This window comes from Oreochromis aureus, linkage group 22 (assembly GCF_013358895.1).
Source record: "Oreochromis aureus strain Israel breed Guangdong linkage group 22, ZZ_aureus, whole genome shotgun sequence".
Taxonomy (NCBI): Eukaryota; Metazoa; Chordata; class Actinopteri; order Cichliformes; family Cichlidae; genus Oreochromis; species Oreochromis aureus.
Window position 1 is genome coordinate 29,248,481 of NC_052962.1, and position 24,603 is coordinate 29,273,083.

The following is a 24,603-nucleotide window of genomic DNA, read 5'->3' on the forward strand; positions in this document are numbered from 1 at the left end:
CTTCCTGTTTTTTCCTCGATGTTCAGCATTCTTCATCCAGTTAACTCTTTCCCTCCTCTGCGCATGTCCAAACAGCCAGCTTCGCCTCTAACTTTTGTCTCCAGGCTGTCCTCGTTTTTTATCCAGTTCACTCCCAGTGAACCAAACTAAACAGAAGTAATGCATAAATGGTCTCCTAGCAGAGAAACTTGGAAGGAAAGCTCTCTGAAATAAGGTGAAACTTTATTGATTCACTCGTTAAAGCGGCTCAAAAGTAGGCGAAAATGTGATGAATGTGATTTCCAGTCGGTGTGTTTTACTCGGATTATGAGGACGCTTAACGCCGACGGTACTCGTCCCCGCCATGTCCTCATAAACTGCTCATTCCACTTTCACGGTTCTTCGCTGCTCCTGGTGGCTGAGACGGTCGCGACCGCGGATTCGCTGCCGCTGCAGTCAAACGGTGACGTTACCGCCAGTGATTGGTCAGAGATACCGTCGCTCCTCCCAGATCGTGCCCCTTTATCGTCACGTGGTCTCTCATTAGCCATACAAGAAAGATGGCTACTTCTATGCTAGCTACACTTGGAGCTCTTCTTGTTTTTTCTTGTGGACACTAAAGCGGAGGTAACTGTTGTTTGGTGTGAAACCGAAGTAGTTCTTGAAATACATTTAGCTAGGTCTAAAACAACGGGTAAACAGCTCAGAAACCACTACTGGTTCGTTTCTCACCTGCTAGTTAATGCAAGGATGCTAGCAAAGCATGTATGTGTACAACTAACTGAATGTAAACATTAGCCAGATACAGCTGCAGCTGTCCAGATGCATGGGTTTTCTGCTCAGTTGTATAGTGCCTGGTACAACTGAGCAGAACAGACACATTTATCCAAGAAGTTACAGAGGAAAGTGGAACAAACTTCTACATGCAGCGCCGCTCAAGTACTTTAGCACAAGTTTGAGGTCTGTGGAAAATCTACTCTAGTGCCAGTTTGTTCATTCTGCTTCACTACAAATCAAGTGGAAATACTTATTATTATAAGTAATTACATTTAGAACTTAGTGCATTCATTAGTTCAAAGTAGTATCATTTCTAATTGAGGAATTATATTTTTTTCTTGTAATTTTTTTTTTACTTTATAAATAAAATGAGATAGTTTAACTTATTTTCCCAATTTTTTGGACTATTTACATTTGAGTGACCAAATATTAGAAATATGAGCTTCTTGATTTTTTTTTCCTACCAAACACACACATACATTTATTGAAACTAAAAAGTTACAGTTGTTCTGATTAAGGTTGGCAGCATGTGTTGAACATATTGTATGCAAGTACATAAAAGGGATGAGTGTATTGAAAGTATACAATCTACGATACTTATGCAACCTGGATTTATGCAGGTGTACTTGGGGAGAGAGAGACTAAGCAATTCATTTGGGCCAGCTTTTATAGCCAGGAAGGTCAAGGTGAACTGACTAGTTGACAACCCTCCTATGTTAGTCAATTATCAGTAAGAGCAGGCCTGGACTTCCTTTAATAGTGGGTGGGGCATAACATTATTTTTAAGCACCCCAGATGTGTTTTGGCGTGCATTCGCACACTGGAAACACACCTCAAGCCTCAAACCTTGAATATAAATAAACTGTCTGCTGCAATATTTACATTGCTATAATTGTTGTGCTCAGCAGATTTTTCCAGCTGTCATGGAAAACCGACACAAGCGAGTGAATCCAGAGCAAGATGCTTTGGTGCACATTGTGGCTTGCAGAGACAAACCCTTTCTGGAAGAAAGGTTCATAGACTCCTTTAAAGGTATGTGGTGTATATATAAGACTGTGATATCAGTCTTTTATATTGGAACACGAATGTGTGACAAATTAAAGGAAAAATATTCAACCTTGGTAGCTCCAGTGAATGAATCTGGTGGTCCCATTAAACTGTAGGGAGGCTTAGACTTTCAGGTAGTGTATTTCTGGTCTTCAGAAGTAAAATTAGACATACTTAAACACATTTTATTATTGTATATGATGAGATAAAAATGTGAATATTCCTTTATAAAAATATGTCTGGGAAGTTGTGGACTTGTCAATAATCACAGCCACAGTTGGTCTGAAAAGACTTAATTCTACTTTTGCTGGATGTATTTAAAAGGATGATGTCTTATTTGAATGCACAGAGTGCTATATTTATTGCCACAGTCATGGAAAGTCATGGCAGTTCCAGTGTTAACAGTTTATAGTGAAATTGTTGAACCTAATTTTTATGTTCTTAATTTAATTTTTAGGAAAAGGTGTCTTTACAAACAAAACCATTAAAGCATCTGCCTTTGTTGTCGAGTATCGTGGGAAGATCTTTCCTCGCAAAGACGGGAGGCCTAAGGAGAGAAGCGGTGATACTTTGAATGGTTTCTTATATGAGTTTACATGGAATGGAGAACAGTGGTGGTAAGGTGTTTGTTTTGCATTTTTAAAGTGTTTTGGACGGTTTATATACAGCTTTCTTTTATTAAGGTGTCACTTTTGTATGTGCAGCGTTGATGCTTCCAAAGAGGACAAGACCCTTGGAAGGCTTGTGAATGATGATCACATAAGTCCAAACTGTGAAATGAAGAAGATTGTTTATGAGGGGAAGCCACACTTGTGCCTCTTTGCAGTGGGAGAAATACCTCAAGGCAAAGAGATAACTTACAACTACGGCAGCTCCTATTACTCGTGGCGTCCCAAGGTAGGTTTATATTATTAAAGAAGCCTTTCTTTTGATTTTTATATATTCCACTCACTCCCTCTGAACACACCAGAACAGTTCTCTGTTCTCATTCAGAAGAAACGGACATCTATAAGTGTAAAATAGCATTACACTTAGAAAAATCTAGAACTAACAGTGTTTGGAGGAGGTGCTCTCAGTCTGGCTAGTACCAACGAATGGTCCAAATGTGGTCAGAATGAGAACCCCAGAGTGGCTCTTTTATGATGAGATTGTGATCCGACCTTGGTTCTGATCCTTCTACCAGTTTGAGATTGATGCCTTTCTTTAACCTGGTGTGCTTTGTTTTCTGGGATGTGGCAGGGTGCCATTAGATGTGCAAAGTAAGCAAACTGTAGCAACCAGCTTTAAAATGAATGTAAATTATCCAGGTCATCCATTAGTACACAAAGTAAGAACAACATCTTCACATACTTTATTTTGTTGCTTCCACCCTAAACACATCTGAACACTAAGGGGGGTAAACATTCTCACGTGATTCATGGACCAGAGTGAACAAACTATAGGAGTGAAAAAAAATTTAGAGTGTAGCTGTCAGTCATGTTAGGAACTTCATGAGAATAGCTGTGGGAATTCTCCAGCATTAGATTTAATTAGCTTAGTCCTGTTAGAAGCAGTCAAGTAACTAACGAGTCTCCACTGAGCATAAACCCCAAGAACATCTCGACTCACATCCCGTAATCATGAATAAAGTAAGCTCATTCAGCCAGCCACTGTCCATGTCCTCTTATCTTACTACAAAAGGAACAACCCTTATTAAAAAAGGGGGATTATGAAAGACAAAACTTTCTTTCTTTCCAAACATACTTAAAAAAAAGTATATTTTAGAAAGATGTACTTTAAACCAGCATAAAGTAAGAATAAAAAATGATAAACTGAATTTTAGTGTTTTATTTAGCTTTAACTTTTTTGAATTCTTTTTAAGACAAATTAAAAATGTTTTGTAATAGTAAGAACTCAATCAAACCAATACACAAGTATGTCCAAATTTACAGTTTGGTATGCCAAATATTACCAAACATTTCCAAATATTAACGTTTATGATCAGTTTTTTTTGTCTTATTTCACATTTACAGGAGTCATGTGATGGACCAACTACTTCAGACAAAAAAATGTATCCAATTTCATCAACACCCAAGAAAAGAAGAGTACGTAAACAAACATCAATTTGGTGGATTTTGTTTTGGAGTACTACAGAAGGTTCCTGGTTCGAACCTCATGGTCTGTCGGGGGCTGTGGTGTTTGGAGTTTGCATGTTTTACCTGTGCGAGATTTTATAGTCCATGCTTTTTAGGTATATTTCTAAATTCTACATTTTCTGGAGGTTGTTTGTCTGGAAGGCGTGTAGTGGTCTGTCGCTCTGGTTTTGCACAGTACCTCAAAGCTATGCGTTTGCTTCTTTTGTACTAGTGATGTTTAACATCTCATTTTAACAATGAAATATTCATGCCTCAAACAGTTCCTCTGATTATTTGATGACACAGTTGCAAAACAGTACTGCATGATTTTTAAATGCATATAAAAACATATAAAGTATCTCAGTAAACCAAATGTAGTCTGTCAACATGCTCTTAATTTGTATTTTCAGTTTGAAGACTCGGATGATGACAGCGAACTACCCGGTCCAAGTCATGACAGTGACCGCTCTGCTGATCTTGGAAGGTCATCCAGGGACAGTTCGCCACATTCTGAGTTAGATTCTCAAGAGACAACGAAAAACTTCAGGAGAGTGTCATCAATTCAGGAGGATGACACTTCGAGTTCTGATGATCATGACTCGGACAAAGACAAGAGATACAAAGAAGACAGATACAAAGGAGACAGATACAAAGGAGACAGATCCACTAAGGCTGGACTAAAAGGCGGAGGAACATCTTTCACAAAGAAAAATTACTGTTATGTTTGCGGGAAAGGTTATCACAAAATTGCTCGGCATCTTTCAAGGCACATCGATGAAGACCCTGAAATCGCTGAAATCTTTGCTTTACCCAAAAACTCAGCAGAACGTAAAAGTCTGCTGGCCAAATTACGAAAAAGAGGAAACTACAAACATAATCAAGAGGTTCTGAGGAGTAACACAGGAGCGCTAAAAGTGGGAAGACGATCATCCCGCTATGTAATGACTGCTGAAAATTTTGTGCACTGCATTTATTGTAAAGTAATGCTTCATAGCAAAGACCTATATAGGCATGTAGCAAAGTGTGCTAAACAAACAATAAATGCTGCAACACATGGCGAGACGAGCATCTTGGGGGACGTCACCGAGTCGGAGTTCTCTGAAAAGTTTCCGTCTGAAGTTTGGGAGATACTTTCAGTGATGAAACAAGATGAAATTGTATTTTTAATTCAACACGACTACCTTTTCATGAAGATGACCCAGAGTCTTATTGAGAACACTGAAAATACTCCGACAAACCAAGAGCGCGTCAGACAGAAGCTGAGAAAAATAGGAAGGCTCTTAATAGAGCTCCATGATAAGGGAATAGTGAGTTTTGAAGCAGCACTTAAACCCAGAAGCTTCTACAAAGTTGCCGCTGCTGTCAGAAACCTCGCTGGTTTTGATGAAAAAAAGCAGAAGTACAGCAAACCGAACCTTGCCTTGTTTTTTGGAAATGCTCTGAAAAAACTGGGAGAACTTGTTGTCACACAGAGCGACAGCAGTAAGGAGGCCGTGAGAGATGCTAACACATTCATGACGCTGTGTGCGAAGGAGTGGAAGGAAATTGTCCCTCACAACGATGCACCTTCATCAAGTGAACAGAAAGTACACAGCCCCTCTACGATACCGTTCACACGTGACATACAGGCGTTCTACACACACCTGGAAAAGACTTCTGCTTCTGCCATTGAGTGCTTTAAGAAGTATGAAACCCCTCAGATGTACAATGCACTTTGCAGAGTCATACTTGCACAGGTGTCAGTCTTAAACAAATGTGCACCCGAGGTTTCAAAAATTACCCTTAAGTCATTCCAGGAGCGGGACGAGACTACCCAGGTGTTGTCCAAGCACTTTATCAGGATTAATATTGCAGGCAAGACTGGGCAGAACGTTGCTGTTTTGTTGACGTCTCAGCTCGTCAGCGCGTTAACGCTGCTTGTGAGCAAGAGACCAGCGTGCGGCGTACACAGAGACAATCCTTTCTTGTTTGCAAAGCCAGACGGTTCATCTACAAGCCTCTACCACGGAGGCCACTGCGTTCGGGTCTACACAAAAATGTGCTCTGCAGAGAACCCAGAGCACCTCACGTCCGTACATTTTCACAAGCACATTGCAAGAATTTTCCAGATTCTTAACTTGGAGAATGACGAGCTACCTCACCTTGCTAAACTGCTGGGTCATGACATCCGGATGGACAGGGATTATTATCGGCTGCCCGAAGCGGCTGTTGAACTCGCAAAAATAGCTAAACTGCTTCTGGCAATGGAAAAAGGCTCTCTTGAAAGATTCAAAGGAAACTCTCTGGATGAGGTTGAGATTGAAGGTTTGTGTCCAGTATTATGCAGACATAAACACACATCAGCCTGTCAGTGCTCATCAGATTTTCTTTTAAAGAGGTGTGAATAAATGGCTGTCTGTTTTGATCGTTTAAGATGAATTGGAGCCAGATACGGAGCAGGGCAGCTCTGTGGTGGACTGTGAAGAGTCAGATTTTCTACTTCAGCAGAGCGGTATGTTGCAAAGATGAGCCTTTCTGTACTTATTAACCTGGAGTGATTATTCTTGTGGACTCCTCAAATGTCTGTACTGTTCTTGTGAACACAATGAATCTGGAAAACTCCAACTTCAAGACTCTAAGGACTCAAAAATTACCTGAAGACATGGCTGGAAGGGTCAAAGAATTCATACACTGAACATGATCAGGTTTCACACAAATGTTTATTAGGACAAAATGAAGTGATGCCAGATCCCAGTAACCTTTTTAATACCACTTTAAATTTTGTCCAGATGTGTTTATTAATGCAACTAGAAAACCAAAATATTGTTTTTCTAAACGGGTTCCCGTTCTCTCGGGGCCTGCAGGCCTAAGTTGCCCCTACAAGGCTATAATCAGGGGATATTTGTATTTTTAAGCTACAACTTTTAAGTTTTCCACTATATTGAGTTAGCTGTCATGAACAGTACTTGCACAGAGAAAAACAACCTTAAAAGGTTAATGAAGTTATGAAGGATTTTAAAAAAGAAAAAAGAACTAGACAATATTGTTTATGTATTTAATCTACTTACATTCAATAATGACTGGCTACAATATTCATCATTCTGTGAGCCCATTCAAAGCCTTTAAGATCTACCCAAACAAAATTTTAAAAGATTGCCAAAGGTGAGGACATACTCACCCTCTGTATCCAGGGCATGCACATAGTTTGCCTTCTTCCACAACATGAATGGTGAATAAACTAAAAAAGATGTTTAATAATCATATTCTGTATTATAAGGAGTGTATTAATCAAACAAAATCTGCTTAGTACTCCACCATTATCTGTTCAAATGATGACTCAACCAAGATACTGGTTTCACTGTTCAACTCTTCTTTCAGGTCACCAGATCTTTTACCTGCTCACCTTTACTCATCTTCCTTCTGTGATTCTCTAATGTTGTTTTTCATTGAGAAAATTCACAAAATACACCAAGACCTGGTTTCCGATGTTCCATGTAGCTCTTCCTTTGTTCTTCTTTTCACTTACCACTGGAACTGTTCCTGCTTCCCTGAAAATTGCTGCCATCACCCCAATATTGAAAAAAACTGGTTTAGATCCCAATAATTTTGATAATTTCCGTCCTATTTCCATCTACCATTCCTTTCAAAAATTCTTGAGAAGATAGTTGTCACACAACTCCACTCACACTTAACTAATAATAATCTGTATGAACAGTTCCAGTCTGGTTTTCGCCCCTCCCATAGCACTGAAACAGCGCTTATAAAAATAACCAATGATCTTCTTATGGCAACTGACTCTGGTTTACTTTTCATTCTTATTCTCCTTGATCTGACTGCTGCTTTCAGCACCATTTCTCACTCGCTTAGTAGGTTAGTCTCCATCGGTCTCTTCCATACTCCGCTAGCCTGGTTTAAATCATACTTGTCTGATCGCACTCAGTTTATTCGACTCAAATCCTTCACTTCTCAGTCCTTTCCTCTGATCACTGGCGTCCCCCAGGGATCTGTCCTGGGGCCCCTTCATTTCATTATCTACCTTCTTCCGCTTAAACACATTTTTTGTAAATATAATATTCAGTTTCACTGTTATGCTGATGACACCCAGCTTTATCTGTCCATTAAACCTGATTCTGCTCATCCCCCATCCTCCCTCACCCTCTGCTTAGCTGAACTAAATTCATGGTTCTCTTCTAATTTTCTCAAACTCAATAGTAATAAATCCGAGCTTCTCTTGGTCGGCTCTAAATCAACATTATCCAGAACCAACAGTTTCTCTATTACTATCAATAACTCGCCGGTCTGTGTTTCTTCCTCTGTGAAAAGTTTGGGTGTCATCCTCGACAGTACTCCATCTTTCAATTCACACATTAATAATGTCACTCGGTCTGGATATTTTCAATTGCGCAGCATTAATCGTCTCTGTCCTTTTCTCACTCCACATGGCACTGCCATTCTTGTTCACAGCCTTGTTACTTCCCAGATCGATTTCTGTAATTCACTTCTTTTTAGTCTTACTCCAAAATCCGTCCACAAGCTCCAACGCGTCCAGAACTCTGCTGCCCATATTATCACCAGGACCCCTTCTATCCATCACATCACCCCTGTCCTGTAGCAGCTTCATTGGCTCCTGGTCAAATATTGCATCAATTTCAAAATACTTTTGTATACATTTAAGGCTATTCGTCATCTCTTCCCTCCAAATCTCTCTGATTTGGTTTAGATCACCATTCCATCTCAGTGTCTCAGATCTTCTTCTTCTCTTTCTCTCTCTGTCCCCTCCCCTCGTCTTGCCACCATGGGGAGCAGAGCGTTCATCTGCTCTGCTCCTCGACTCTGCTCCTACCTCCTGATTTAAGAAATATCACTTCCTTCTCTCTTTTTAAGTCTAGACTCAAAACTCACTTGTTCAAAATAGCTTATCCCACATAACCTTTCCACTCTGCTATTTTAAATTTGTTTTATGTCTTATGTTTTTATGATTGTGTAAACTGCTTGCTTTTATGTTGCTTTTATTATTCTGCTGTGTAGAGTGTCTTTGAGTGTTCTGAAAGGCGCTTTCAAATAATATGTATTATTATTATTATTATTATTATTATTATTGTTAAGATGAGAGAAACTGCAGCATGCAATTATTTGTTTGAAAAAGAATGGTAACACATCTTCATCTTTACATCACAGATCGTTTATGTGAGAACTGTGTTAATGATGTTTGTGTTTCAATAATATTTTTGGACTCTTCAGATGATGTGGATCAGCAAGGCGGACAGCTAACTCCTGAGCAGGATGCCCTGCAGCATATAAAGGCATGCAAGGACAAATCCTTCCTGAAGGAAATGTTTATTAATCCCACTAAAGGTTGGACACCCCTTGTAGCTGTTATGGTTGTTTTTGTAAACTGGCTTTTAGACTCAGCCCCTGTTGATTGTTGATATAAGATACTGAAAGATAATCTTATAATAGATCATGTAAAGATGGAATACATCAGGAAACTTTAGTACTACACTTTTTGTAAATACTATTTGATTACTATTGGTCTAGTTACCATGGATTGGTCTTATGACTACAATTAGTAACTGAATCAAACTTTTTTTCTTTTTTTTTTGCATATTTGTAGGGAGAGGTGTGTTCACCAATAAAGCCATTGAGCCATCCACCTTTGTTGTTGAGTATCGGGGGAACGTCTCAACCTGTGGAGAAACCCGTACAGAGAAATGTGTAGACACCCTAAACAATTTCTCGTTTGAGTTTTCCTGGAACGGAACAAACTGGTGGTGAGTTTTCAGCAATTTAAGGACTGTTCTTGTTTAAAAATGTCTAAAAGCTCATATTTAATAGAAATCCCTTGTGTGTCCTGAGAAACGTTGATATCAAGTCATATCCAGTTTTTTGTCTTCATTATGTGCATGAAACATGCTTTTCTCTAACATTATCTTTATAAGTAGGTTGAGTAGCTTGAATGTGCAGACACTGACTGTCCGTCACCACCATCAGTCCCAGTCACTGTGATAAAATGCATCATTTTAACAGTGGTTGAAGGTTCATTGTGAGCATTTGCCCTGCAGTATTGATGCTTCTGCAGAGGATGGGACTCTCGGACGACTCGTGAATGATGATCACATAAGCCCCAACTGCAAAATAAAGAAAATCGCTCATGAGGGGAAGCCACATCTGTGCCTGTTTGCTCTGAAGAAAATATCTCCAGGCGAGGAGATAACTTACAACTATGGGCAGTCCTCTTATGCGTGGCGATCAGCAGTAGGTTTATTTGGTTTGGTATGATGTTGTTTTACGGGGATGGACTTCTTTGTTCTTTGTCCCTGTGTGTAAATTTCTTAACATCTCCTACAGATGTGTCAACCTCTGTTCATAACAGTATATAAGAATATACAGGAAAAAAATATTTTTGAAGTTTTCTTTTTGACTTTTCTATCTTCTTTTTATTTACAGGATCAAAACAAAGAACCACAAACATCAGAAATGGAGACTGCAGCGTCGTCGACAGTGGATGAAAGAGTAGGTGTTGAACAAGATTTGTTTCATATTAAACACCAGCACTGTAAACGTGGGTGCAGACTCGGGATTCATCACTTTATGATGACTGGTATTTACAAAAGGGTTAAAAGGGTTTAACTTTCCTAAGAGTCCATCGGTAATCTTAGCAGCACAGTCTCTTCTGCAGACCTTGTGCTTATAATGACTCCTGTGAATGAAAAAAGGCACTAAATACACAGTAGCAGTCATAATGCTGTTAATTCTGAGTCAAAATGCTTTGTTTGCAATATATGCATCCAGTGTTGTGGGTGGTGAAGACAGGGAGGGATTTGATGCCGCTCTTTAATAACTATGATTCAAATGTAAAGTTCTGTTGAGGTTATTATAAGTGTTTAAAATCCATCCAAACAGAATTTTAAGTCTAAATATGTCGGCCAAAGACGAGGGAGTACTCGCTCTGAACTAAACTAAGACAAACGGAGAGAACATGGGAGTCTGGACTGTCAGCATGAGTGTTAAGTGGATTGTATATTGTAATGAAAATCAGAGTGTAGTTAGATTTGTGTGTTGGGTTCTGTTATGTGCATAAATGTGCCTTTTTCTTAATTAATTCTAGGTTGAAAACTCAGATGAGGAATTCAGTTCTGCTGAATGCTTCTCTGATGAAGATTATGTCTTTGACAATGAACCAAGCAATGATGACAGTTTTACCGAAAACGATGACCAGGATCAGGAATTTGGAGAAAATGCAGATGACTCGAAGGCCGGTTCTTCCAAAGGGCCAAACGATATGTCGGACTCCGATGAGTCTGACTATGATGGAAAGTCTAAAGACACTTCCTTCACTAACAGAAATTACTGTTACGTTTGTGGGAAACCTCAAACTAAAATTTCTCGTCACCTTTTCACGCATAGAAAGGAAGAACCTGAAATTGCTGAAGTGTACGCAATGCGCAGGAACAGCAAGGAACGCAAAAAGCGTCTCGAGATGTTGCGAAACAAAGGAAACTACAAACACAACCAAGGAGTCTTGAAGGCTCGCAGAGGAAAACTGAAAGTGGAAAGAAAATCAGTGATGTCCACACTTAAAACATTCGCAACTTGTGTATATTGTAAACGCATGTATCATCGTAAAGTGGTGTGGCATCATATGCAAAAGTGTCCCTCAATGGCATCCAATAAACTTCCAGAAGGCTTTCAGAGTCAAATCTTAACTTTGGTTGCTGCCACTGGACTAACGGACCCTGAACAGATCTCAACAGGTGTGAAGAAGATGTTGAAAAAAATGAAGAAAGACGATATTTCCTCTGTAGTTTGCGAAGATTCTTACATATTACAACTGGCACAATGTTGCTACCACATGAGAGAGAAGAAACAGAATCAGGGATACGTCACTCAGAAGCTGAGGCAAATGGCACGGATCCTGATGACGTTAAGAAAGAAGTCAATAAACAGCTTCGAAGATGCAGTCAAGCCCCAAAACTTCAGCGCCGTTGTAGAAGCTGTTGGGGAGATTGCGGGCATCAAAGAGGGGTCGAAGTCGTTTGACAAACCATCTCTCGTTTGGAAGCTTGGAAATTCGCTGAAGAAGATCGCTGACATTAAATACGCCAGGGCTTTGAAGGATGGTGATGAAGAGGTGTTAGAGGAAGCTGAGGCATTTATTAAGCTGTGTACGAAAGAATGGCCCTCCCATGCAAAATCACAACCAAAAACACCCTGCCAGCCAACCTTACAGTTTACACAAGATGTGATGCTGCTCTACAAGTGCCTGAACAGGACAACAGCTTCTGCAGTCCAGAGCCTGATGATGTATGCAGTAACACCGGTCTACAATGCGCTTCTTAAAGTGGTACTTGCATTCGTGTCCTTCTTAAACAAAAATATTCAGGACGTTTCAAGGATGACACTCCAGTCATTCAAGGAAAGGGCTTCCACAGAGCTTCAGGAAGATGCTGCTGGTTCACAGAACCAGTTGGAGCAAATTCTGTCCAAGCACCAAGTCACGATCAGTGTTGGTAACTCAAATGGAAAAAAATTTGCTCTTACTTTGAGCCCTGATATGCTTTCTGCGCTAACAGTGCTTGTGGACAAGAGGGACACATGTGGAGTAGGTAAGGACAATCCCTTCTTATTTGGGAAACCTGGTGGCAAAGGGTCAGACTTTCACAAGGGGCACGCATGTATCAGGATGTTCGTTAATCGCTGTGGTGCAAAGAACCAGGAAGCTCTCAGGTCTCAGTGTTTTCGTAAGTACATAGTAAGAATTTTCCAGATTCTCAGCCTTAAAAATGACGAACTCGCTCAGCTGGCTAAGCTGTTGGGCCGTGACATTCAGACAGACTGGGAGTATTATCAGATGCCCGACGCAGCTGCTGATGTCGCAAAAATCTCAGAGCTGCTGTCGGCACTGGAGAATGGATCTCTTGAACGATTCGAAGGAAAGACTCTTGAGGAAATTGAGATTCCAGGTATGTGACTTAAATCTCTGTTCACTCAATATCCTCCCTCAGCATATTTGCAAAACCCATTAGGAATGTTTAGAAACCACGATTTCCATGCATGTTTATTTTTTCTTGCTGCGTTACCGCCACTTATTGGAATAATGTTGAACCACTGCCGAGTTCCTTTTTTCCTCTTTCCTTTAAAGATGAATTGCAGCCAGTCGTGGAGCCTGTCACCCCCAGAAACAGCGATGCTGAGGAAGATGATGAAGGTTCAGAAGTTTCCTTTGATGTGTGATATAATAGTCGTGCCTGCAGTTATTTTTTGAGTGGTATTCATGTTGATTATGGCAGATGATTTACCTTCCATATTCCTCAACTGATGTATTGGTGGGACGATATTAGCTATTTGCTTATTTCCGAAGGGTGTTTCTTTAATTAAAAAGTGAGCTGAAATGTTTAAAAATTAAATAGTAAAAAAAAATGCAGATATTCTTCTTACAGATCTGTCTTTGTCTTTTCCACAGGTAAAAAAAGCAAAAGAAAGCAAAGCCAAAGAAAGAAAAAGAAGAAGGAGACTGAAAAAGAGCAGCCGGAGCCAAATGAAAATGAAGCCGTGAACACAGAGAAAGAAGACAAGGCAGAGGACATGCCAGTGAAGGGTGACATCAGCAAACCTGTGGAGAAGAAATCTTTTAACACAGCCCTTGAGCCAAGTATTTATTTCAGTGACGATGATGAGGACATGAATGTGAATTTTGACATCGACATAGACACTGATGACGACGATGATAGAAATGAGGAGATTGCTGCAGATGGTTGCTCAAACAGCTCAGGTGCAAAGCCCAAGGTAACGGATGAAGATACAACAACAGAAGTCAAGAAGAGCAACAAGGATGGTGACGGAAAGCAGAAAAATACGTCTCCAGACGAGCACAGTGCTGATGAAGAACTCGCAGAGGCAATGGATATCGACACAGAGAACCATGTGGAGGAGGACTATGATGAAGATGATGACTGGATGGATGTGGACAGTAATGCTTCTGCTCCCACTTTAAATAAAGGTAAACTAAATCTGGTGAAAAAAAGGGGTTTATGTTCTGTTAACTGGGAACTGTGGAGAGGTTTGACCCACTAAAGTGGAAATGTGTTTTATTAGTCACAGAAAAGAAGACCAACCTATCAGTGGCCATGACTCTGATGAAAGAAGTGAAGATAGTTATCCCAAAACTAAACATCGTGAGTCCAGTTTCTTGTTATGTTTTACAACCTGCTCTGGAAATTACACTTTTAAAAAGTTGAACAAATCTGAGGTCTGTAAGCATCACTGCATTCTTTATAAACTATTTGACCTTTTTTTCTTGTTTTCTTTAAATGTAGGAGAAGGTGCAGCGTCCCATTCACATTTCCCAGTTGTCATCTTTGAGTAACAAGCAGCCAGTGGAAGATAAACCTGTCCATGATGACAAGACGCAGAGTGCAAAACCTTCCCCACTTACAGAGGTCACAAACAAACCCAGCTCTGCAAAGGTGGGAAAACTTTCTTCTCTTCCAACCAAGTAGTATTTGTCTGTAAAACATATTTTTTTGGTGAAATCATCTGAGCTGAATGCATGAAATGTCAGATATTAGGCTTAAAGAAAGGTGTTTTCCCCAATATATCTATCTATCAACTACAAGGATTAAAACGTTATTGTTGTAGTAGTCAAAGTGCCTTGAAGCAACTGTTGTTGTGCTTTGGTGCTATATAGATAAAATTGAATTGAACTGAATTGAAAATCATCAAATCCATAAATGTTCTGGATGCCTTTTAATGTTTTTAGAGACTAAATGTCCATTAGTTTTATTTTTATAACACATAAAATCTTCTTAAACCCGACAAACATGCCAGTTGATTTTCTTTCATCGTACTCTCAGATTTTTTTTCCAGTGAAAACTTTGATACCATTAAAGGGATTATTTACCACTTGGATCATGAGAATAGCTCTAGTAGAGGCAGAAGTGTTGTTGATCAGCTGGAACATTAACACAGTCTGTACAGTATTGGGTAGATCTCTCTTGTGCTGTCAGAACAGCTCAGACCCATCAGGGCGTGGTCACAGGATCTCTAGAGGTGTGTTCAGGTGTCTGACTCTGGGAAATTGGTAGCTTGGTCTGTGGATTGAAGGTGGTTCTCACTAGTGAGTGGAGACCAGCTGAACACCTCCTCGTGCTATTGCTGAACTGTTTTTGGGGCTGTGTCAGAGATCCTCTTTAACGCACCGAGGCAATGGCAATCTGTGTTTTACACGTTTGGGTTTTAGTGGTGTAGCTCATCAGTGCATAAAATGCCGTAAAAATGTGTTTAATCAACTCTTACATTTCAGGCAGTGCACATGAACTGCTCCCGCTGCAAAAAGAGCATGACGAAGGGACACACTGCTTACCAGAAGAAGGGCTTCTCAGACATCTTCTGCTCCAAAAACTGTCTGTTTGAGATGTTTTCTTACAACAAACCGGCCACCAAGACCTGTCACCAGTGTCATAAGTGAGTGTTGTTGAAACTTTGCTCTGTTCTCGATGACTAACAGGCACGCACTGTTTTAATTTATTTCTATTAAAGACTTTTATCCACTTGGGGGCAGCATAACCAAAGAGTATATACAACAATATGACATTATAATGACATTATAGTTGTAAAGTTTAAGTTATAGACTGCATGACGTCACTTTGTTAGTTAAGCAGCCACCAGATGATTGCTCTCAGTTTAGCGCCATGTTTCGTAGCAGCTCCTGATGGAATTATCTACCTGTTAAGCTGCTGAATGAATCACTTTGTCCAGCAGGTGACGATTATTTAATTAATTTCTCCTGTTTGTTGCTGAGCAGGTAGGATGGTTCCAGGATATGTAAGTGTCCGTGTTAAGTGCTTGTCCTCCTCTCCCCTTCGATCAGGGCGATATCGCAGCCTCTGGACCTCATCATGGCTGCTGTGGACACTAAAGGAACTATGAAGGACTTCTGCAGCCCAGCCTGCTTGAGCTCTTTCAAGTCTGCATCCACCCAAACACGAAAATCAGTCTGCAACATATGCAAAAAAGTCTGCAGTGTAAGCACATTTTTCTTTCTTTTAATACCTGGGTGTTCAGAGTTTTTATTTTTCCCTTTCTTATGGTTAAAAAAAATTGTATTTTTTGCCTTTAATTACGTATACATGCACATCACAGTGTCTCCTTTAAGAGTTGTATGTCTTTATTATCCTGTTCAATGGCATTTTATTAATATTAATAACTAAACAAAAAATAATGTTTTTTATAACCCATAATCTTATGTCCATGGCTCCTTTCTCACCAACTTCAGACCAAATGTGAGCTGACCCTGAACGAGGCCGTCATCAGGTTTTGCAGCCACGCATGCTTAGATGATTTCTGCAAGAACAACATGGGTATCTGTGAGAATTGCAGCTCTGTGTGCCGCAGCCAACCGCTAATGCTGAAGCTGGAGGATGATACCAAAACATTCTGCAGTGGTGGTTGTCTGAAGCGGTTCAAAGAGGTGCGGATACATCAGAGAGAGAAAATGCAAAGATGTGGGACCAAAATGTTCTACTAATCTACACAAAAACCCAAAGATCTCTTTTTAAAAAAAAAAACATTTATTCTGCAGAACTCCAGGATGCTCCAACGCTGCACCATGTGCCTCTCTTCACGACCTGTCTCGGACATGGTCAACTTGAAAAACGATGAGAACGTGGTGCAGCTCTTCTGCGGCCGCTTTTGTGTGAAATCTTACAAGCTGCGACCGACAGATGAGATGGATCAAGGTAATCCACAGTGAATCTGTCAAACGTCCATTTTTCACTTCTTTTTACTGGATCTTCAGGTCAAAATCAGAGACGTTATAAAAGACATATAGCACTTACTTTTTAAAACCAAACAATTTAAACTGTTTTTATCACATACAAGTTATACTCTCACCAGACATTTAATTAGGTACACCTTGCTAGTACTGTGTTGACCCCTTTTGCTTTCAAAACAGCCATAATTCTTCATGTTATAGTTTCATAAATTTTGGTTCATGTTGGCATGATAGCATCACACAGTTGCTGCAGGTTTGTCAGCTGCATGTCAGCAAATATCCTGTTCCACCACCTCCCGAAGGTGCTCGACTGGGTTCTGGTGAGTTCTGTTTGAGTGCAGTGAACTCATCGTCATGTTCAAGAACCAGTTTGCCATGATCTGAACTTTGTGACATCAGAAGATGGCTCCTTCCAGCTCCTGTGGCAGAGGTTTTGGGCACATTGTAACCAATGAATTGACCAAAACCAAAGTATTCTAGAGTCAAATTTGAGTCCATCTCTCTGACAGCCAAAGCTTGGCTGAAATCAGGTCACAAAGGGATGGAATTGGTCAGCAACAGTACTCGGGTAGGCTTTGGCATTTAAACGGTGCTCAACTGTGCCAAGAAATGATCTCCTGCATTGTTACGCCCCCACCAATCTGAACTGTTGATACAAAGCAGAATCGATCAGATAAGATAAGATAACCTTTATTAGTCCCACACGTGGGAAATTTGTTTTGTCACAGCAGGAAGTGCCTTCATATTGTTCTTGTCAGATTCTGTCCATACCATCCCCGTATCAGCAGACATTAAGATTAAGTAATCAGACCAGCCCACATTCTTCCAATCTTCTACTGTCTAATTTTTATGAGCCGTGTGACTTGATGCCTCAGTTTTCTTAGCTGAAAGGTGTGGTTGGAACAGCATTATTACCCAGAGAAATGCTGCTCACTGGATTTTGTTTTCCTCTCTAAACCCCAGAGATGGTTCTGTGTGAAATTGTAATATAATTAAATGAATGAATTGCCTTGTTTGTGCAGTTTTTATCTGTGTACTTGTGGAGGAATAGGATATGAGGAAAGTCTTGGGTTGTCATAGATTTCATAAAAAAATAGGACCACAGTGCACTGATGCCTCATCTAAAAGGTAAAATAAAATCATACTGTGCCACGAAATGCCACAGAATCCAGCAGCGAGGCAGTGTAACTACTGCAAAAACGGTTCAGCCTTTTAAGTGGCACTCCTCACTCTTTCTCTTCCTTTTCATTCTTTTGAGGTTTCCTGATATTCAGAAGTGATAGTGTTGTGGTCAGATTTTCACTGTCACTATTTCACAACTAACAGACTACTGAATGATAACTTTTTCACAGGAAAGTATTTACCAGTACTCAAAAACTCTTATTTTGTAATAACCATGATGTTGTTATATGATGATAAGACTATTGATGTGTTTGTTAACAAACATGTCATGTTGACACTGCTCTATAAAGACAAATCTAGTGACAGAAAAACATAGAATTCAAATACTGTTGGTAGAAGTCTGTGATGTTGTGACTAGTTGTACTTTTACTTGCTAAATCCAAGCAATCACCTTAACTGTAGGTAAAAGGCTCGTCTTACAAATCTCTGCATCCTGTCTTTGCTTTTATTCTGAAAGTTTTTAACAGAAGTATCGATTTCTTTTCCCTTTATTATAATTATCTTCATTCGTCTTGACATCTTCTATTTAAAAAGTGTCCATATGCCTCCAACATGTGAGATAAATCCAGTAAGTGTTTCTTAAGTGTGTCCCAACAAGCCTTACTTTGACTTTGTGTGGAGGAGGAAAATTTGGATCATATTTAATGATTTTATCTGTGTGACTCCTAAAAAAAATTTAGAACAAGTTAAGGTGAAATAAAACTGTCAAATACAAAGTAATAGTTTATTAAAGGTTATTGATCAAGTCATGAACAGCAGCTGTGTTTTCAGTAATAACATGTCTGTTTTCTCCCTTCAGTGAAGAGAAAAACCGATAACCAATCAAAAGAGACGAACACTGTGAGTATGCTTTGTTTCTTTTTCCGATTCAGTCACAGAAAACAGAGCTTACATTCAAGTCTGGGGAAGATTTCTAATCCCTATATACTAACTGAGGCTCTTCCCACAGGAGGATGTGAGGATGTGTTCGCCCTCCTGCGAAAACGATGCCTCTCCTGCTGCTGTCGAACCAAACGACACAGTGTTGCTCATTGCCGACGCGTGCACGCTCTGTTTCCACTGCAAAAAGAATTTGTTGGAAGGAGAGACACTTTACAAGCCAAAAGACACAGAGGAGTTTTTTTGCTCCATGGCCTGCTTACATGAAAAGCATCGCGAGATCAAAATACCCATCAAAAAGTGCCACAACTGCTTTCAGTAAGTCTGTATTTTAATTCTCCATTTAAACGAGCGGCGGGGTTAAATGCATAAAAACAAACATTCTACAGATTCAACAAGTTTGTGAATGTGGTAACTTCACATGCTGATCAACAAAAAATTGAATCTCAGTGACTCAGAAATGTATAAAGATGATTGTTTTTAATGAATAAACAACATTTCTGAAAGTTCAGGAGCTCCATCATCAAATCTTTGCCTGGTTGTAAATTTGATCTCTTTCCTCTTATTTCTTCAGGGTGATTGCACGGCCTCAAAACATCATCCTGGCTCCGGTGGATGATTCAGGAACTATGAAGGAGTTGTGCAGCAATACATGTCTCTCCTCTGTCACATCCAAAATGAAAAAGGCTGCTACTAAGCCTCCATCAAAACAGGGACCTAGTTCACTGTGCAGGATGTGTGCCAGATGTTGTTATGTAAGGAAAAAAATTAAGTAAATTACTCTGAACTCTGTTTTATATGCACTGGGGATTGTAGCGCATTTGTCATGAACTGTTTAAGGATCCTTAGACAACGCTGGAGGCGAGTGTTTGTGACAATTAAAAAACCTGCAGAATATCTCCATCCTTTTGATTTAAAACTTGTTATTATTATCACGTTCATAATATATTTTTGTAATAACTACTCTTAACACGTTCCCTTTCCAACCTTAGTGCAAATTCACGGTGATCCTGAATGGCGTGGTCCACAGACTTTGCAGTGACTCCTGCTTCATGAGCTACCGCAAAGTCAACAACCTGCGCTTGTCTCTCTGCAACATGTGTGACGCCGTCTGCTACAACAAATGTCTCATGGTGAAGATGGAGGACGGCAGTAAAGCCCTCTGCAGTGATGAATGTCTGGTCAAGTTTAAAGAGGTGCAGAAATTTTAAAAAACACTCATTATCTCCATATTTGACAAAAGCACTTGAATGTGCCTAAAACAACACATTCACAGTAGGAATGTAAGGTTGTGAAAGCATGACCGAAGGTGCTCTAAGTGAGCAAAGTGCAAAGGAAGAACTCCTTTTTAACAGGAAGCGATCGCTGGCAGGTGGCTAGTTGAGAGGAAAGAGAAAGAGGAGCATGTTTTATTATTTTTAGTTATTAAAACTGTTAGTTACTAATCATAATCAAGCAACCATGTTTGTGGTAAAGTAGCTATGTGCAGGTAACATGAGGCCATCTTTTATATATTCCCTTGATGTGTTTGTGCTTAATGTACCTCCATCATATCATCCAGACAAATAAAAAGAAATCAGGGCACATTTAACACACAGAGCATCCAATAATTTAAATGTGAACAACAAAATAATAACAGGTCATCACCAGGCTTTGTGTTTCATGTGTTAAACAAGACATGTGCAGCTTAAATGCAAACAGCAAAATGTTATAACTCCTGTTTAAGACATTCAGACACACAGCTCTGTAGCAGAGCTGAGTTTTTTTTTAAAGTTCACAGTTTTAAAAACCATTACGAGTCTCACCTTCACAAATGTGCAGCAGGCATAATATTTTACAACATATGTCTAAGGTAATGCTGTTCTTCATCTCACATTTTTCTCTCGTTATCTTTGCAGAAAGTTGACACTCGTCAGCTCTGCCCCATGTGCCAGACGTCCCATCAGCTGTCAGACATGATTGAAAATAAAAACGACGAGGGCAGGCTGGAGTTCTTCTGCAGCAACAGGTGTATGATGGTGTACGAGGCCCAGACCTTCACTGTGACGGGTATCTACAGTCATATTTCAAACTGCAGAGAGAGCATTTGTGCAGTGCTGTGCTGAATTTTGCAGTTGGATAGCAGTTTTTAAGTTTTTAGGTGTCAAAAGCAGAAATCTTGTTCGTGCTTTTGTCTTTATAGAAAAGAAAAGCTCTTTATCTGAAGTTTGTGAGGTTAAAGACGTGAAGCCATCTGTAATACACCTCGACTGCGTAAGTTTTATGTTAAAAATGTCTTCTTTAGTAGCCGTAATGTATGAATATCTTAAACCTAGTTTGGATTCAGTGACAGAATAAATGTTATTACCAACTGAATGATAACAGCAATTTATGATTAGAATAAATTCTGTTTATTAAATCTCTTTCCAGTATATTACCACTTAAGTTAGGCTACGTTCACACTGCAGGTCTTAATGGTCAATTCTGATTTTTTGATCAAATCCAGTTTTTTTTGTCTGCTTGTTCACACTACAAATAAAATGTGACAGCAAACGCGCTCCAGTGTGAACCGTTCACGGCCCTCAAAGCGGCCCGCATGCGCAAAAGAAGACGTCACACGCAACGCGCTCTGTTTGGACCCAGACCAAACAGTGTTGTTTGACTGATGGCCCTTAATATAAAGACCTGTTTCGGACTTTACGTTTCCCAATTTTGCTTTAAGTTATAAAGTTATTTTGTTATTTACATATGGCCTAATAATTATCCTTATTGCTGTTTTAGAGGAGCAGTGCTTCAAAGGATAGTTGCAGATTTCTGTCAGAATCTGCAGATTATACAGTACAAATAAAATGTTCACGTTTCTCCAACGTTGTCTTCCCAACAGTTTCACTGACATCTACACTGGATGGCCAGGAAGCGTTCACGATGTCTTCTCGGGTGCTTCTCCGGCGCTGATAATTAGCGTCTGTCTTGTGTCAGTGACGTAAAAGACGGATTTAATGCGACATGACATGATTTGATGTGCTTTCGCCTGCAGTGTGAACGTAGCCTAAGAGTACTCACAGTGCTGCACATGTAGGCCTTTAGTATAAAACTTATACAATATATCCAAATCTCTCTTGCCTGTTCATCAAGATCAAAACAGAGCCCATCGATGAGGGGTACAACCAGAGTCTCACAGCCTCAGTTTCTCATCAGGACGTCAAGAAGGAGCCAAATGTAGTAAAAGTAAGATACTCTATCATTTTCCCCTTTACATTATACAGTAACGTCTTAATTATTTCAGTTAGATATTAGTGCATACAATGATGTCATTTGTTGTAATTAGAAAAACATAGATCATAAATCATCTAAATATTCAGGGGATCATTTAAGCAGCACTCCACCAGCGCGCATGGTCTCCTGTTCTGGTTTTCACAGGAGGACTTAAAGATTGGGTCGGTTTTCTCCTTGACCGATGAATCCAAACCTGCAGAGCCCTCACTCATCAACACGGATGTGCCTGCATCGTGCTCCACCTGCAAACAGGCCCTGATGGATGGAGAGACAATTTACCAGAGGAAAAACCACACCGGTGTATTCTGCTCCACTTCCTGCCTTCTGAAGTTTTACCAAAAGATACCAGTTAGGAGGACGTGCCACTTCTGTCTTCAGTGAGTCTAACAGTCCCAGTCTTTGATTGCTGGACCTCTAATTATTTATTTTTTCTTTATAGGCTCATTCACAGAATAACTGATGTCCTTTAACTTAGTTCAACTTTATCTAAACTTCACTCTATTGAATTTTTTAAATCTTACCGTTCCTCGTTTTCTCAGAGTGATAACACAGCCTCGGGACATCCTCCAGGCCCCGGTGGATAACGAGGGGACAAATAAAGATTTCTGCAGCCAGACCTGCCTGTCCTCCTTCAACTACAAGAAACAAGTGTCCACCAAAATACCCGTGGCTCCCGTCTCATCACACTCACAATGTAGCATGTGCAGCAGATATTGCATTGTAAGAGACTAGAGAACAGTTTCTCTAATCTAATTACATGACACTGCCTGCTATAATAGTTACATCTCTCGTGGATTAAGTTGCAGTTTATTTGTTAGCTGGATTCGTGTGTGCTAAATGAGCCTGACTTCTGTTTATTTTCTTGTAGAGCAAACACGAGATCACGAAAGAGGGCGTCATCCACAAGATCTGCAGTGAGTCGTGTTTTCTGCGGTTCTGCGGCATGAACAATATCACCGTCTGTGCGAACTGCCGCGCACACCGCAAAACACCCCTCACGCTCAAGATGGAGGAGGGCAGCAACAAACTTTGCAGCGCAGAGTGTCTGGCCCAATTCAAGCAGGTCCGAAGGATACAGTTTGCTTTTCCTGCTGTTGTAAATGGGTTGTGGCAAATATTAAACACATCGAGTATGTTAATAATGAGCCAAAAACCCAGGATTCAGGTTGTTTTTGTCACTTAGTGTTAGACAGCTGGGTCTGTATGACATTAAGAAAAGAGGGCATTACTACACTCATATGAGGCACGCAGCTTTGGCTGCAAGTTTGCAAGTATAAGCAGGTTGCAACAAAGCTGGATCAAAGGAGGTTCATTTATCATGTAAGATTTTAGGCAATTTCTAAAAGCAAAACTTTACTTTTTCCTAATCTTCAAAAAATGACACGAGCTGAATTTGAACTGAGTTCAGTCTTTGCTTTTTGTTGTTGCACAGAAAATCCAAACCCCACAGCCGTGCACTATGTGCCGTAACACTTCTCCGATATCAGACATGGTTGAAAACAAAAACAGTGAAAATGTTGTGGAGCTCTTCTGCACCAAAGGCTGCGTGTCGGCATTCAAGATCCAGGCTGTCAATTCATCAGGTACGGGACGGATGCTTTGTTCAGATTCTGTTTGTCTTATTTTGTTCTGTTTGTAACTCAGAAGCTTCAAACTTTCATCGTGTGTTGACCATTTTTTATTTAGAAGAGTAAAACCTGGAGATGAAGCATTTTTTAAACTGTTATATGAAAAGACTTCAAATTCAAAGGTGCAAACATAAATCTGCTTCATGCTTTCCTTGATTAAACCTCCCCTTCTCCTTAGGTGCCTCATTGAATTGTGACCACTGTGGTAAGACTGCAGTGCCAACCTGTCACCTTGCCATGTCAGATGCCTCCATCAGAAATTTCTGCACTCTTAAGTGTGGCATGGATTTCAGGGTAATGTATTTAATATATGCTAATAAAACAAAGCCCTCGATTGCCACCCAAAAACATTTAAAAGCACCTAAAAGTGGGAATACTTTCTTTACAGCGTGCTTCAGTTGTAGATTTTGTTTTTCACATTTCTATCAGAAGTTTTGAACAATGGCCCGTCCATTTGTTTCTTTTTTCTGATCTACAGGAGAGCCAGAATCCTGCAGGAGTCCCCGATAAAAGTCAAAGGGATTTCCTCCATCCACCACTGAAGCTGCTATGTGCCCAGTGTCAAAGCATCGTATTAACTACACCCAAAGTCATCCAGAGAAAGGTACCATTCTCCCGTCCATTCTTTAAATGTGGAGAACCACAAACACTGTAAACTGCCAGAAACATCCATGTTTGTGTGGACTGATTTGTATCAAAATATAACCGTGTTTATGTGCAGGAAAAAATATACTTCGCATGTAGTGTGGCCTGTTTTCAAGAATTTAAGAGGGTCAACAGCATCACGGCTACCTGTGAATACTGTAAGAATGAAAGAATCATCAAAGACGTCAAGAGAATCGGCGGCAAAGACTGCTGCTTCTGCAGTGATGGTAAGGAGAACATGTCAGTGTAGTTTGTTTATGGTCCATTTCACATGATCAGGAAGTTTACTGGAGCCTCACCTTTCTCTTCTTGCAGCCTGCAAGACGCTCTTTGCCAAGAGCTAAAA

At 40.0% G+C, this 24,603-nt stretch overlaps 1 protein-coding gene across 1 annotated transcript; it reads left to right on the forward strand.

Moving 5' to 3' along the window:
- The first annotated feature begins 97 nt into the window (after nucleotides 1-97).
- On the forward strand, nucleotides 98-24,601 carry LOC116326658. Its single transcript, XM_039605168.1, has 35 exons — nucleotides 98-214; nucleotides 1,665-1,788; nucleotides 2,261-2,420; nucleotides 2,508-2,700; nucleotides 3,816-3,887; nucleotides 4,328-6,221; nucleotides 6,331-6,408; nucleotides 9,138-9,251; nucleotides 9,511-9,667; nucleotides 9,959-10,151; nucleotides 10,344-10,409; nucleotides 11,005-12,859; nucleotides 13,039-13,104; nucleotides 13,360-13,896; nucleotides 13,992-14,071; nucleotides 14,213-14,362; nucleotides 15,199-15,359; nucleotides 15,766-15,919; nucleotides 16,171-16,365; nucleotides 16,477-16,633; nucleotides 18,650-18,690; nucleotides 18,800-19,047; nucleotides 19,304-19,484; nucleotides 19,722-19,925; nucleotides 20,628-20,778; nucleotides 20,912-20,982; nucleotides 21,844-21,936; nucleotides 22,129-22,361; nucleotides 22,524-22,704; nucleotides 22,853-23,047; nucleotides 23,417-23,567; nucleotides 23,791-23,906; nucleotides 24,091-24,216; nucleotides 24,334-24,484; nucleotides 24,573-24,601. Exons 2-35 carry the CDS (start codon nucleotides 1,680-1,682, stop codon nucleotides 24,599-24,601), a joined length of 8,562 nt encoding a protein of 2,853 aa, XP_039461102.1. The 5' UTR covers nucleotides 98-214; nucleotides 1,665-1,679.
- The last annotated feature ends 2 nt before the right edge of the window (nucleotides 24,602-24,603 follow it).

What these genes read in the sequence shown, in the direction of transcription:
- LOC116326658 (XM_039605168.1), top strand. Translation starts at nt 1,680, where the DNA reads ATGGAAAACCGACACAAGCGAGTGAATCCAGAGCAAGATGCTTTGGTG. An exon ending in ACAAACCCAGCTCTGCAAAG is followed by an intron (nt 14,363 to 15,198) that starts GTGGGAAAACTT and finishes CTTACATTTCAG; the next exon opens with GCAGTGCACATGAACTGCTC. An exon ending in CCAGACCTTCACTGTGACGG is followed by an intron (nt 20,779 to 20,911) that starts GTATCTACAGTC and finishes TTGTCTTTATAG; the next exon opens with AAAAGAAAAGCTCTTTATCT.